This window comes from Pseudorca crassidens, chromosome 19 (assembly GCF_039906515.1).
Source record: "Pseudorca crassidens isolate mPseCra1 chromosome 19, mPseCra1.hap1, whole genome shotgun sequence".
Taxonomy (NCBI): Eukaryota; Metazoa; Chordata; class Mammalia; order Artiodactyla; family Delphinidae; genus Pseudorca; species Pseudorca crassidens.
This window is the reverse complement of record NC_090314.1, coordinates 51,551,003-51,563,460: the sequence shown is the minus strand read 5'-3', so window position 1 is coordinate 51,563,460 and position 12,458 is coordinate 51,551,003. Positions and strand designations below refer to the sequence as shown.

Below are 12,458 nucleotides of genomic sequence, written 5' to 3'. Positions count from 1 at the left end.
AAAGCTAGGTATCATTTGTGTAGAATTAAAACTTTCATTTTACAATGGCTCCTTGCAGCCCCATAATCATTCATCCAATTTCCCCGGCAACTTGAACATTGTTTGTCTTGGCCTCTCAGGAAACTGCTTTCAAACCAGGAAACCCAAAGCCAGGTGGGTCTGTCCCTGTGGCAGGCAGGCCCCAGATGGCCACGAGCCTGCCTCATTGCACCCACATCCCGTGGAACCCCCTTCCCTGGTATGTCACTTCTGTGATTAGGTCACACGTTAGTGTGACGTATGTCTTGCTACTGACCCTGCCCCTTGCTAGCTTTCACAGAATAAGCTGCCATGGGTGGCGGGCCCGCAGAGCAAACAGCCGGCAAAGCACTGAGGCCCTCGGCCAACACCCTGGAGATCTGACTCCTGCCAAGGACCATGAGAGCTTGGAAGCAGGTCTGCCCCAGGCGAGCCTCTTGATGAGACATCATCACCGGCAGACACCACCACGCTCACCTGAAGTTGAAAGCCACCTGTGGTGCCTGTACTTATGACCCACAGAAACGTGAGGAAGTAAACGTGCTGTTTGAGGCTAAGTTTGTAGTTTGTTATTTAGTGACAGTTAAATAATGCAGGTTCAAGCTGGCAAGCAGTCAAACAGAAGAAAACCTCAAGGTGACACGTTGGGACTGGAGCCACCCGGCTGCCTGGCCCTGGGACACTCAGTGTACAGCCACCTGCAAAAGCACAAAGCTGGCCCCTACCTGACCCCACACACAAACAGCAACTCAAAATGGGTCCAAGACCTACATGAAGGAGCTGAAACCATAAAACCCTTAAGAAAAAAGCACAGGGGTAAATCTTCATGACTCTAGATTGGGTGGTGGTTTCTTAGCCTTGACACCCAAAACAGAAATCAAATTACAAATAGATAAAATGGACTTTGTCAAAGTTAAGCACTTTTTGTGCATCAAAGGACACCGTCAAGAGAATGAAAAGACAGCCCACAGGATGGGAGAAAATATTTGCCAATGCATCCAGTTGGGGACTTGAGTCTAGAAATATAGAGAACTCTGAGGACTCAACAAAAAGACAAACAGCCCGATTAGAAAATGGGTGAAGGACCTGAACAGACACTTCTCCACAGGAGGCAGACACGTGGCTAACAGATGCTCCACGTCCTCCGTTGTCAGGGAGACGCAAACGGAAACCGCCGTGAGAGCCGCTCATCCACCAGGATGGCCTTGACGAACAAACATGTCACGAGGTGGGCAAGGATACGAGAAACTGGAACCTTTGGGCAGCGGGGGGTGGGGGGGCATAAGTCACCCTAAGACCAGTGATTCCACCCCAGCTCTGCGTCCGAGAGAACTGAAAACACGTCCACATGGAAATCTGACCTGAATTTTCACACAGCCTCATTCAAACTGACAAAGCCTGTTGTGCCCATGAGATTCTGTTCTGGTCCAAGTGTTCAGCTCACCTGTGGCCATGCAAAGTCTCCACCAACTGAGCAGAGGAAACCACACCTCTACTGCCTCACAGTTTCTGTGGGGCTGGAGCTCAGGGCTGGGCCTGGCCATGCAGGGACCAGCTGGGACCCTGAGGCCACTCCTGGCGCCAGGCTCCTGGGGTCAGCCTGTTCTCACGCCCGTTTTCCCGACAGTTGGGTGACTTCTCCAAAGTGGCAACTCAAGCGAGGGGCAGAATCAGGACATCCAGCCTGTTCTCCGGTCCTGCATGGGACCCCACCTGACCAACACACTACAACGCCCGCTGTCCCCCGTGTCTGAGCTCGGGCCCCATGGGAGCACAGCCTCAGGGAGGTGACGTTCCCCATCAGGATGCACTGGCCTGGTGGGGCCCCTGTGCAGGCGCCTGGGCCACACGGCAAACCGCAATTAGAAGCTGTGAGTAACACCAGTCAGTGCAGAAGGGGGTCTGGGATCTTAAAAACACCCACCAACAGAGGGCTCCCCCCTTCTCTGGCACCCTCCACATACACGTGGAGCCACCTTTGCTATGAACGTGCGTAGGGGCCGCAGGCTCCCTGAGCCCAAGGCTTGGTGAGAGTCTGCACCTGATGTGAGGTGAGGGGCATGTTCTGCTTGGTTCCCCACTGCTGTTGGCGAACGCTGGCAAATGAACATGCACCTGCTTCCCTTCCGCTAAAGCCACTGCCTCCAGGAAGGCCTCTGGCCTGGCACCCTGTTTACCAAGGTTTCAACCTCAGAGGCTGGAAACTGCTGGAAGCAGTGGCCTGTGTCCCCAACTATGCGTCATCCCACGTCCCCAGTGGCACAGCACAGGGACCTGCTCACCCATCCACTACTGTCCCCTCTTGACCCTTTGGGGCAGCCCCGCCCCACATGAGCCAACCTGGGCCCTGTAGTCCTGGTGGATTAAGGACACTTTATACTTGCATTTGTGATAATCTTTCTGACCACGGGGAGGAATTTCCAAAACAGGAGGACACTAAAAGTGTTCATCACAAGAGAAAAATTGATAAATGTACTGTGTTAAAAATAAGCTTTTCACGGGACTTCCCTGGTGGTCCAGCGGGTAAGACTCCACTCTCCCAATGCAGGGGGCCTAGTCGGGGAACTAGATCCCACAGGCATGCTGCACCTAAGAGTTCGCATGCCGCACCTAAAAGATCCCACATGCCGCAACCACGACCCAGCGCTGCATGCATGCGTGCATGCATAAATAAAATTAAGTTTTTCTGGGAAGAACCTGTGAAAAGACAAGTCACAACTGGGAGAAAACATCTAAACACTAGTCGACCAAGGGCCGACTCAATGCAGAGCTCCCAGAAACCAAGGAGAAGAGATGGACAGGCCAGCAGGGCGGGGGTGAGGGCCTCAAAATCAGGAGAACGTCCCCATCACCAGAGCCCACCAGCAGGCTTCGTGGTGGGAACTTGCACACCAGGAAACGGGACCCACTCAGGGAAGGAGGGAGTTCAAGCACACGGGCTTCTCTGCAGGACCCCAGCGTTGGGCCCAGAGCCAAGAAACGAGCACCTGTCCTGCGTGGCCGCAAATAGGGAGAAAAGGCAAGGGGTTGATGGAGAAAACCGCTGGGACGGCAGTCACCTGGCAGGGATTGGGGGGATGCAGGGCCGGCGCAGGTGCTTCTGGGCGGCCTTGTCCCCTACAGCTCTCATGGGAAATGCAACCTGCCTCATGGGGCACCATCGCCGCCACCTCCCCCAACACCCCGGGCCTGGCTGGAGGTGGCCCTGTTGCCTCCTGTCCCTGCCCCCATGCGGATCACTCTCCTGGCCCCCCAGAGCGGCAGTCATCACCTCCCGTCCTAGCCCGCAGCTTCCTGGTGGACACAACATACCACCTCCTGACCCTGGGGCTGTCCCAGCCACACATGCCCCAGCCTAACACTCACCAGCTTCACGCAGATGACAAAGGGTGGCTGTGCGGCTCGGAAGTGCAGGACCGGGACCCGGGGCTTGGGCCTTTCCTGAGAGGAGAGAAGAGCCACAGGCTGCTCCACCTTGCTCCCCAGTCCCCCACCTCTGCCCTGCTCACAGCTCGATGCCCTCAGACAGGCGCCCAGGCCACAGCCAGACCCAGGGCTGGACCTGGTCTCCAGCACCTCCACCCAGCCACCTATGGCTGCCACAGGACTAACCTGAGGTGGGCAGCGGACAGACCCAAGCCTGCAAGGAGCACCTTCCAGCAGGGACAGGGGCAGGTGGGGACAGGCACGGGTGCCCTCTGGGGTCCTGGAGACCCCAGGAGCCTGAGGGCTGCATCTGCCAGGCCTGGCAGCTGTCTGGGCCCAGATGGCCTTTCCCAAGGAGGAAGGTTCTGGGCAGTGTCTACTCCAAAGGCCCAGGACGGCACCCCAGAGTGCAGTGTGGGCGGCTGCTGTGCGTGACCATGGGGCTCGGTGGGGAGGGAGCGCACCTGAGAGTCCTCGTAGCAGTAGAAGCCCTTCTTGATCTTGTTCTCGTCCACATCGCAGAAGGCGACCACCTGGGGAGGACCCAGGACGTCAGCCTCAGGGGCAGTGGGGGCAGTGCTGCTGGATGGGGGAGGGGTGGGACAAGGGGTGGGCCCCACCTTGCACCGTGACCCTGCCGTCAGGCTGCGGTAGAGCCGGCGGCCCTGCCGGCCCGCATTCCAGATGGTGAAGGTTGCCCAGTGGGGCAGGGCCCACTCTTCCAGGAAGCGGACGCGGTGGGTCCAGATGGTGGTCCTGTGGGGGATGGGGGTTTGGGGGTCGTGACCCAGGAGGGCAGGGCCTCCAAGCGCCCCAGGCCTTCCTCCCCCCACCCCTGAGCCTGCCCACAAGTCCCCCTGGTTTGGGGCCCCTGGGGCAGCGCTGCAGCTGTTGGCTGAGTGACTGAACCAAGGAGGCCAGGACCAGAAGGTCGCACCCCTCACCCACCCTCACAGCCGGTGCACATGGATCCTCGGACGTGCTGAGCTCACGGCCACACACTCAAGAAGCGTGCGGGACACCAGGCACAGAGCTTGGGGAGCCCAAGGAAAACCCAGCCACGCTGACGTCCGGCACCTACGACCATGGTAAACATGACCTGGACGTGACTCCCCACCTCGAGCGGCCACATGGAAGGGGTCACAGTGTCCTGTGGAAGCTGTGCAGATGGCGGGGTCACCTTCCCCAGGTGGGACTCCCTCCCTTGGCCCCTTGCCACATGCAGACCTGAGGTCCAGGCCGGCCCTTGGGGTCTGCAGCTGCCCGAGTCCCAGTGCCTGGAGACAACAGCATGTCAGCTGTCTCCAGGTTAAAGTGGTTGGACACAGGGACAGGACCCAAGGCGCAGGTGTGAAAGCATCACTTAAGAATCGGGAAGGTTAAGGGGGAGCTTCTGCAGGTACCCAGTGGACCAAACTTGACCCTGGTCTTCCTTTCCAGAGAAACCTCTGATGTAAGGAAGGGCGGCACACCCTTGTATAAAATCACAGTTTACACCTGGAAGTGCCCTCCGTGGACCCTCTCACGGAGCCCCAAGACCTACTGTTCTAGGCCAGGCGCAGACCTGCTGCAGCTCCCCCACGTTCTACAGTGTGGGTTCAGTTCCTTCCTGGTGTCTGGCCCGGGGCTCTGTGTGGCAAGTGTTGAACCCGTGGTTCAGCAGCCACTGCCCTGCTGCCTTCTCCGTGGCAACCTGCTTTGAGGGTCCCACAAGGTATCTCAGGGGAGCAGCTCCTCCAGGTGAGAGCATGGGGTCCATGGACACAACACAGTGATGCCCACTCTAACGCAACTGGGCACCAGTGTCCGCCTGCCCAGGGGTGGGCTCTGAATGCTGGGCTCCTCCTGTGGTCGGTCCACCCACCTCCCACTTGAAATGTCTCAGTTAGGGTTGTGCTGAGCAGCCATAATTTCAGTGGTCGGCGGGTACTGCGGCTTGCGAAGGTGAATAACTCCCCAGTCCGGGCCATTCAGCACAAGCTAGACACACTCCAGCCCAAATGAGACACCATCAGGTGCAGCACTCAACACGCAGCTCTGGCAGCATCCAAGGAACGAAGGACAATTCTGAGAACAAAACAACTGAGCTTCCCGCAAATGAGCTCTGACAAACCCATGAGACGCTGACAGTGAGGAAGAGATGGGGCGGGCCCCGGGTCCCCACCAGCAGCGGGACCTGCGCCACGCTCCAGGCCCTGCCTGGGACCCCAGGGGGTGCGCCTACCACCACAGGGCAGCAGGAGATAAGGGACCACAGACATCTGGGCAGGTCTCACCCTCTGCTCCACGGTTTCCTCTCCGGCTCCTACTTTTTAAATTACTTTTGTTGGCAAAAGGTCTGGCCGCTTCTATGACTTAATTGCTTCTCTCCTTAACCAGTCAACTCTCTTCAATTTCATGAACAGTTCAATGAAACTGCCCAAAAAAATGCCCAAAGGTTTTGGGGACACTTATAAGGAAATGAAATGGCCCAACGAGGACTCCACTTAATGCTCAGGGACCAGGACAGTGTGGGGCCCGCACCAGCATGACCACCAGACGCAGGGGTGACGGGCCGGGTCTGAGCAGCGCAGGGTGCCTCACCTGGAGACGGCGCCTGTGGGAGGGACAGAGCTGACCCCCACCTCCCACCGCCTGCGGAGTGGATCTGGAGGGACTGTGGGTCCTGAGGGTACAGCCCCTGCCTTGCGCCCTCCCTGTGCCTCCGGAGTCTGGTCTCTGGTCTGAGGACACAACTCAGAAACTGCCACCAATACCTCCGTGTTGTGGACAGTGAGACCCTTCCTGCCGCTGCTGTCCTGCAGGTCCCTTTCTCCACCGTGCTGGTCAGTTATTTATTCGGGAGAACAGCCCAGGTGTGTCCTTCCTGCCACTCTTACCCCTGCGAGGAGGCTCCGCCGAGGGCTGGGTGTGTGGGAGCTGCTCACAGGTTTTCTCAGACCCACAGGTCAGCATTTCCAGAACCTTCTGGAAAGCAGCGCAGTGTCAGGGATGCACACTGCACCAGGAGGCAGCAGGCCGGAGGCGGGGGCGGGGAGCAGTGGCGTGTGTGGACCCTCAGCAGCAGGACGGCAGGAAGGTCCACGCGGTGACGAAGACAGAGGAGCAACGTCACCACACGGAGCTCAGCCCTGAGGGTGAGCAGCACAGCGACTTCGGGAAGAATGAGGCAGAACGTTGCCACCGACACCACATTTTTAAAGAGGGAAAGCACACCGTTTAGAGGACATCACGTGTGGTCAAAGTATAAAGAAATGGATCTTATGGCAAATAAACATCCCACTCAGGACACCACGAAATGGAACCGGGGAGATGCAGGAGGTTTGGGGAAATGGGTAACTTTTTGTTTTAAAGATGATTCCTTATGCCTCTGGCTGTCGGAAGTATTTCACAGTGAAAATTGTTAAATGATATAAATGCTGATCATTCTCAATGTAAAAGGTAAAGGCCACGATTCAGGGAGCCTCTCAAACAGAGGGCTCTTTAAGAGAGAGTTCGAAGGAATTCAATTATTGACAAGCCTGAGGGTGTAATTAGCGCTCCTTGCTCTGTGAGGTTTTGCTGCTCAAAGACTTTAATCCAACACAGAAACTAACATGAGATCACCTCTTTTACGTTGTGGGTGGCAAAGCCTCATGCTGCAAAAAGAGGGAAAAAAAAGTCTCAACATAAAAGAATTATCGCATGAAAACAGAATGAGGGTGTGTGTAGCACAAGCCGTCTGGCTGGCTGCCTGGCCCCCCAGATACATGAGCACCCGCCACACCATGGGTGGGGAGCAGGGCACCACCAGGGTCATCACAGACATGCCTTCACGTTGCCTTGCTTCACAGGAGCTCAAGGTGAGGACACATGTACGTGAAACTTCAGGAACAATGGAAGAGATCCTAGTTGTCCAGGCTCTTCTCAGCTCTGCAGAGGATCCCAGGTGTCCGGGCACTTCTCAGCTCTGCAGAGGATCCCAGGTGTCCGGGCATTTCTCAGCCCTGCACAGGATCCCAGGTGTCCCGGCGCTTCTCAGCTCTGCAGAGGATCCCAGGTGTCCCGGCATTTCTGAGCTCTACAGAAGATTCGTGCCCAGAAAACCATCTTTGTACTTTATTCACCCAGTTTCCAACTCCGTTTATGGATTGTGGGAAAGTGGTTACTTCCTTGAAGAAACACTTGCCAGAAATTTTAAAAATTTTAATGAAATTCACATAGAGTAAGAGCAAGGATCTTAAGTGTGCATACAAGTCAGACGGTTATGACAAACATGCATGTCCGTGTAACCAACACACCTGTCAAGAGGTGGGACACTTCTACCACCCCAGAAAGCTCTCTTGTATCTCCTTTCCCCTGAGAATACCACAGTCTCGTTTCTATCACTGTGGACTAGTTCTGCCTGTTGGAGAACTCTGTACAAGTGGAAGCCGCAGTATGCATGCTTTTGTATCTGATTTCTTTTACTAACCATATATTTTTTGACATTAATCCCCGTTCTTGCAGGTATCAGTCGTTTGTTTTCTTCTAGTGCTGAGGAGTGTTCCGTTACAGCAGTGTTTATCCACCACCTGCTGATGGGCATCTGGGTTGTTCCCATTCTTGGCTACTAATAGAGAAATGTTGAGCAATCTATTAATTTCTCTTGGAGAAACACCTAGACATGGAATTGCTGGGGCATAGGGCAGGTATCAATTAAATTAATAAAATAAGGCCCAACAGTTTTCCAAAGAGGATGTACTGTGCTTACACTCCTGAGAACAATGTATACGTGTCCTCAGCATGATTTGGAATTGCAGACGTTAATTTTAACCCTTCTCGTGGGTGTGCAGAGTTTAATTTGCATTCTCTGATAATGATGAAACCTTTTTAATTGACCTTATATATTACTTCTTTGTGAAGTGTCATGTCCGTTCAACTATTTTGCCTACTTTTATTAGATTTTATTTTTGGGTGATAGGGGTTCTTAATATCTCCCCCATACTAACCCTCTGTGAGATATATAGATTATGAATATTTTCTCCCAGTCTGTGGTTTGTCTATTCATTTTCCTAATGGTGTCTTTTTTAAAAATTAATTAATTAATTAATTAATTATTGGCTGTGTTGGGTCTTCGTTTCTGTGCAAGGGCTTTCTCTAGTTGCGGCAAGTGGGGGCCACTCTTCATCGCAGTGCACGGGCCTCTCACTGTCGCGGCCTCTCTTGTTGCGGAGCACAAGCTCCAGACGCGCAGGCTCAGTAGTTGTGGCTCACAGGCCTAGTTGCTCCGTGGCATGTGGGATCTTCCCAGACCAGGGCTCAAACCCGTGTCCCCTGCATTGGCAGGCAGACTCTCAACCACTGCGCCACCAGGGAAGCCCCTAATGGTGTCTTTTTATGAGCAAAAGTTTTTAATTTTGATGAAGTCCAATTTATCAATTTTATAGCACTAAAGAGAGACTTCCCTGGTGGTCCAGTGGTTAAGAATCTGCCTTCCAATGCAGGGGACGCGGGTTCAATCCCTGGTCGGGGAACTAAGATTCCACATGCCGGGGCAACTAAGCCCCCGGGCCTCAACTACTGAGTTTGTGCACCTCAACTAGAGAGAAGCCCGCATGCCGCAACGAAGAGCCTATGTGCTGCAACTAAGACCCTATACAGCCAAAAAAAAAAAAAGGGTTAAAGATTCTGGTGTCCTCTCTAATAAATTTTTTCCTATCCGCAAGTTGTGAAGATATTCCCTGATGTTTTTTTCTAGAAGATTTATATTTTACCTGCTTCTATATTTATATCTAAGCCATCTAGAATTAATTTTTCTATAGGGCATGAGATTTTTTTTTTCCATATGGATATCCATTTGCTCCATTTGTTAAAAATAATTTTCTTTTTTCCATTGAATGCCTTTGGAGACTGTTAAAAATCAATTGTGAGTCTATTTCTGGACTCTCTGCTCTGTTTCATTGATGTATATGTCTATCTTTATTCTATTAATACATTTTCTTGATTGCTATAGCTTCAGAGTGAGTCTTAAAATCAGGCACAATAAGTCCTCAAATTTTGTTCTTTTCAAGATTGTTTAGGACACTCTGGGCCCTTTGATTTTCATGCGAATTTTAAGATCAGATTATCAATTTCTATAAAGAAGCCACCTGGGGCTTTTACTGGGATTGCTTTGAATTTACAGATCAATCTGGAGAGAACTGATGTTAACGATACGGAGTCTTCCAATCCAGGAATGTGGTGTATCTCTCCATCGATCTTATAGGTTTTCTTTAGTTTCCCTCAGCCTTTTTTGGAGTAGGTTTTAGCGGATATAGACATACCTTACTAAACTTACTCAAAAGTATTTTATTATTGACGCCATTGTACATTTTTTAAACTGCATTTTTTCAGTTGTTCATTGCAATTCTATAAACTTGTATTCTGGAAAATTTGCTAAGTTACTGGTTTTGATTTCCTATGAAACACAATCATGCCACCTACAAATGATGCTAGTTTTACTTCCACTTTTTTTTTTATTTTAATGTTGAGCCTTCTTTTAATTTGTTTTATTTATTTTTGGCTGTGTTGGCTCTCTGTTTCTGTGCGAGGGCTTTCTCTAGTTGTGGCAAGCGGGGGCCACTCTTCATCACGGTGCGTGGGCCTCTCACTGTCGCGGCCTCTCTTGTTGCGTAGCACAGGCTCCAGACGCGCAGGCTCAGTAGTTGTGGCTCACGGGCCCAGTTGCTCCGCAGCATGTGGGATCTTCCCAGACCAGGGCTCGAATCCGTGTCCCCTGCATTAGCAGGCAGATTCTCAACCACTGCGCCACCAGGGAAGCCCACTTCCACTTCCTAATACTTATATATTTTTTTTTTCCTGTCTCATTGCACTGACCTCCATTACAATGTGGAATAGAAGTAGTGAGAGGAGTGATCAGATCGCTTCCTCCTGATCTTAGAAGGGAAAGCTTTCAGTCTTTAATGATTAAGTATGAGGTTAGTTATAGGTTTGAGTAGATGCTATCAGACTGAGAAAGCTTCCCTCTATTTCTAGTTTGCTGAGTTTTTTAAAAAATCATGAATGGGTATTCAATTTTGCCCAATGCTTTTTCTGCATCTATTGCGTTGATTGTGTGATTTTTATCTTTTATTCTGTTACTGTATTAAATCATACTAATTGATTTCTGAATGTTAAGCCAGACTTATATTCATGATGTATTATCCTTTCATATATATTTCTGAATTTGACTTGGTAATATTTTGTGAATGATTTTTACAACTATTTTCATAAGGGATATTTGTCTGTAATTTTATTTTCTTGTAATATTCTTGTAGCATTTTTTACTTCAGAGTCATGCTAGTCTCACGGAGTGTGAAGCTCCTCCCTCCCAACACCCAACAGACCTTTCTCCTCTTCTACTTCCTGAAAGAATTTATGTTAGATTCGTATTATTTCTTCCTTACATTTTTGATAGAATATATCAGTAAAGCCATCTGGCTTGGCTTTTCTTTATGAAAAGCTTTTAAATTACTAATTAATTTTTAATTATTATTTATACCTTTTTTTTTTTTTTTTTTGGCCATGCGCAGGGCATGCAAGATATATTAGTTCCCCAGCCAGGGATTGAACCTAAACCCCCTGCAGTGGAAGCACGGAGTCCCAACCACTATATCGCAAAGGAATTCTCTATTATTTATACTTTAAATACCTACTGGATCTGTAATGATGTCCCCTCTTTAATTTCCAGTATATTGGTAACCTGTGTTTTTTTTAAAAAATCAATCTTGATAGAGGCTTGTCAATTGTACTGATTTTATTTCAAGCCAATTCTTGGTTTTGTTGATGTTTTTTCTACTGACTGTTCATTTTCAATTTTACCTTCTTCATTCCTTTCCTTCTATTTACTTTGAGTTTACTTTGCTATTACTTTTGAAACCTTTAAAGGTGGAGACTTAGATAATTGCTTAGTTTCTTCTTTTATAATATAAACTTTTAAAGCTATAAAAACTTATTATAAACTCTGCTTTAGCTAAATTCCACAAATTTTGACATACTGTTTTGTCATCAAGTTAAATTTTTTACCTAATATCCTTTGTGATTTTTTCCCTTGGTTGCTTAATTTCCAAATATTTTGTATATTCAAGATGTCTTAGGGCTTCCCTGGTGGTGCAGTGATTAAGAATCTGCCTGCCAAGGCTGGGGACACAGGTTTAAGCCCTGGTCCGGGAAGATCCCCCATGCCATGAAGCAACTAAGCCCATGTGCCACAACTACTAAGCCTGCACTCTAGAGCCTGCGAGCCACAACTACCAAAACCCATGCACCTAGAGCCCGTGCTCCACAACAAGAGAAGCCACTGCAACGAGAAGCCTGTGCACCGCAACGAAGAGTAGCTCCCGCTTGCCGCAAAACTAGGGAAAGCCCGCACACAGCCACAGACCTAACGCAACCGAAAAAAAGATGTCTTAATGATTTCTAATTTATAAAACATAACCCGTATGCTTTCAATCATTTGAAATTTATTCAGATTTGTTTCTTGGTCCAAAGTAACGTCTATCTTGTACTTTAAAAGAATGCGTATTCTGCAGTTGACTATAGTGTTCCTTAACTGTCTACTGTCATGTCGGTTAATAGTGTTGTTCAAACCTTCTGATCCTCACAGACTTCCCCACCCCCCAACTTCTATCAATTACTGAGATAGGAGTATTAAAATCTGCAACTCCAATCTCAGTTTTTGCCTCATGTATTTTGAAACTCTGGGATTAGGGATATACACATTTAGGATTGTTATGTCCCCCTAGAAAATGACCTTTACCCCATGTGTGCAAATGACACTTGCATTGAGTCAAGTTCATGACAACAAACTCCCAATGATGCTCCACTAAATCTACTGTATGAAAATTCAGACTTAACAGAAGAGAAATCAAGCTCTTTTGCTTAAAGCTGGAAAACAAAGAAGCTAAGTTTTAGTGTTGAACAGCACATGTGCAAAAGTTCAAGGATATCGCAAGTCAATATGGATGCTGGGGGCTTCCCTGGTGGTGCAGTGGTGAGGAATCCGCCTGCCAATG

General features: G+C 50.0%; 1 protein-coding gene across 7 annotated transcripts in view; it reads right to left on the bottom strand.

Annotated features, from left to right (window-relative positions):
• Positions 1-12,458, bottom strand: part of B3GNTL1 (UDP-GlcNAc:betaGal beta-1,3-N-acetylglucosaminyltransferase like 1) — a 120,732-nt gene that overhangs the window by 10,133 nt on the left and 98,141 nt on the right. For all 7 annotated transcript variants that reach the window (XR_010937578.1, XR_010937579.1, XR_010937580.1 and 4 more), the window contains 3 exons: positions 4,065-4,200; positions 3,909-3,977; positions 3,385-3,459 (listed from right to left, as the gene is read on the bottom strand). Coding sequence is in view for 4 of the 7 variants with exons in the window: in XM_067716315.1 (XP_067572416.1) it covers positions 3,385-3,459; positions 3,909-3,977; positions 4,065-4,200 (280 nt within the window). In the remaining 3 variants the exon portion in view is untranslated. The remainder of the gene's footprint in view (positions 1-3,384; positions 3,460-3,908; positions 3,978-4,064; positions 4,201-12,458) is intronic.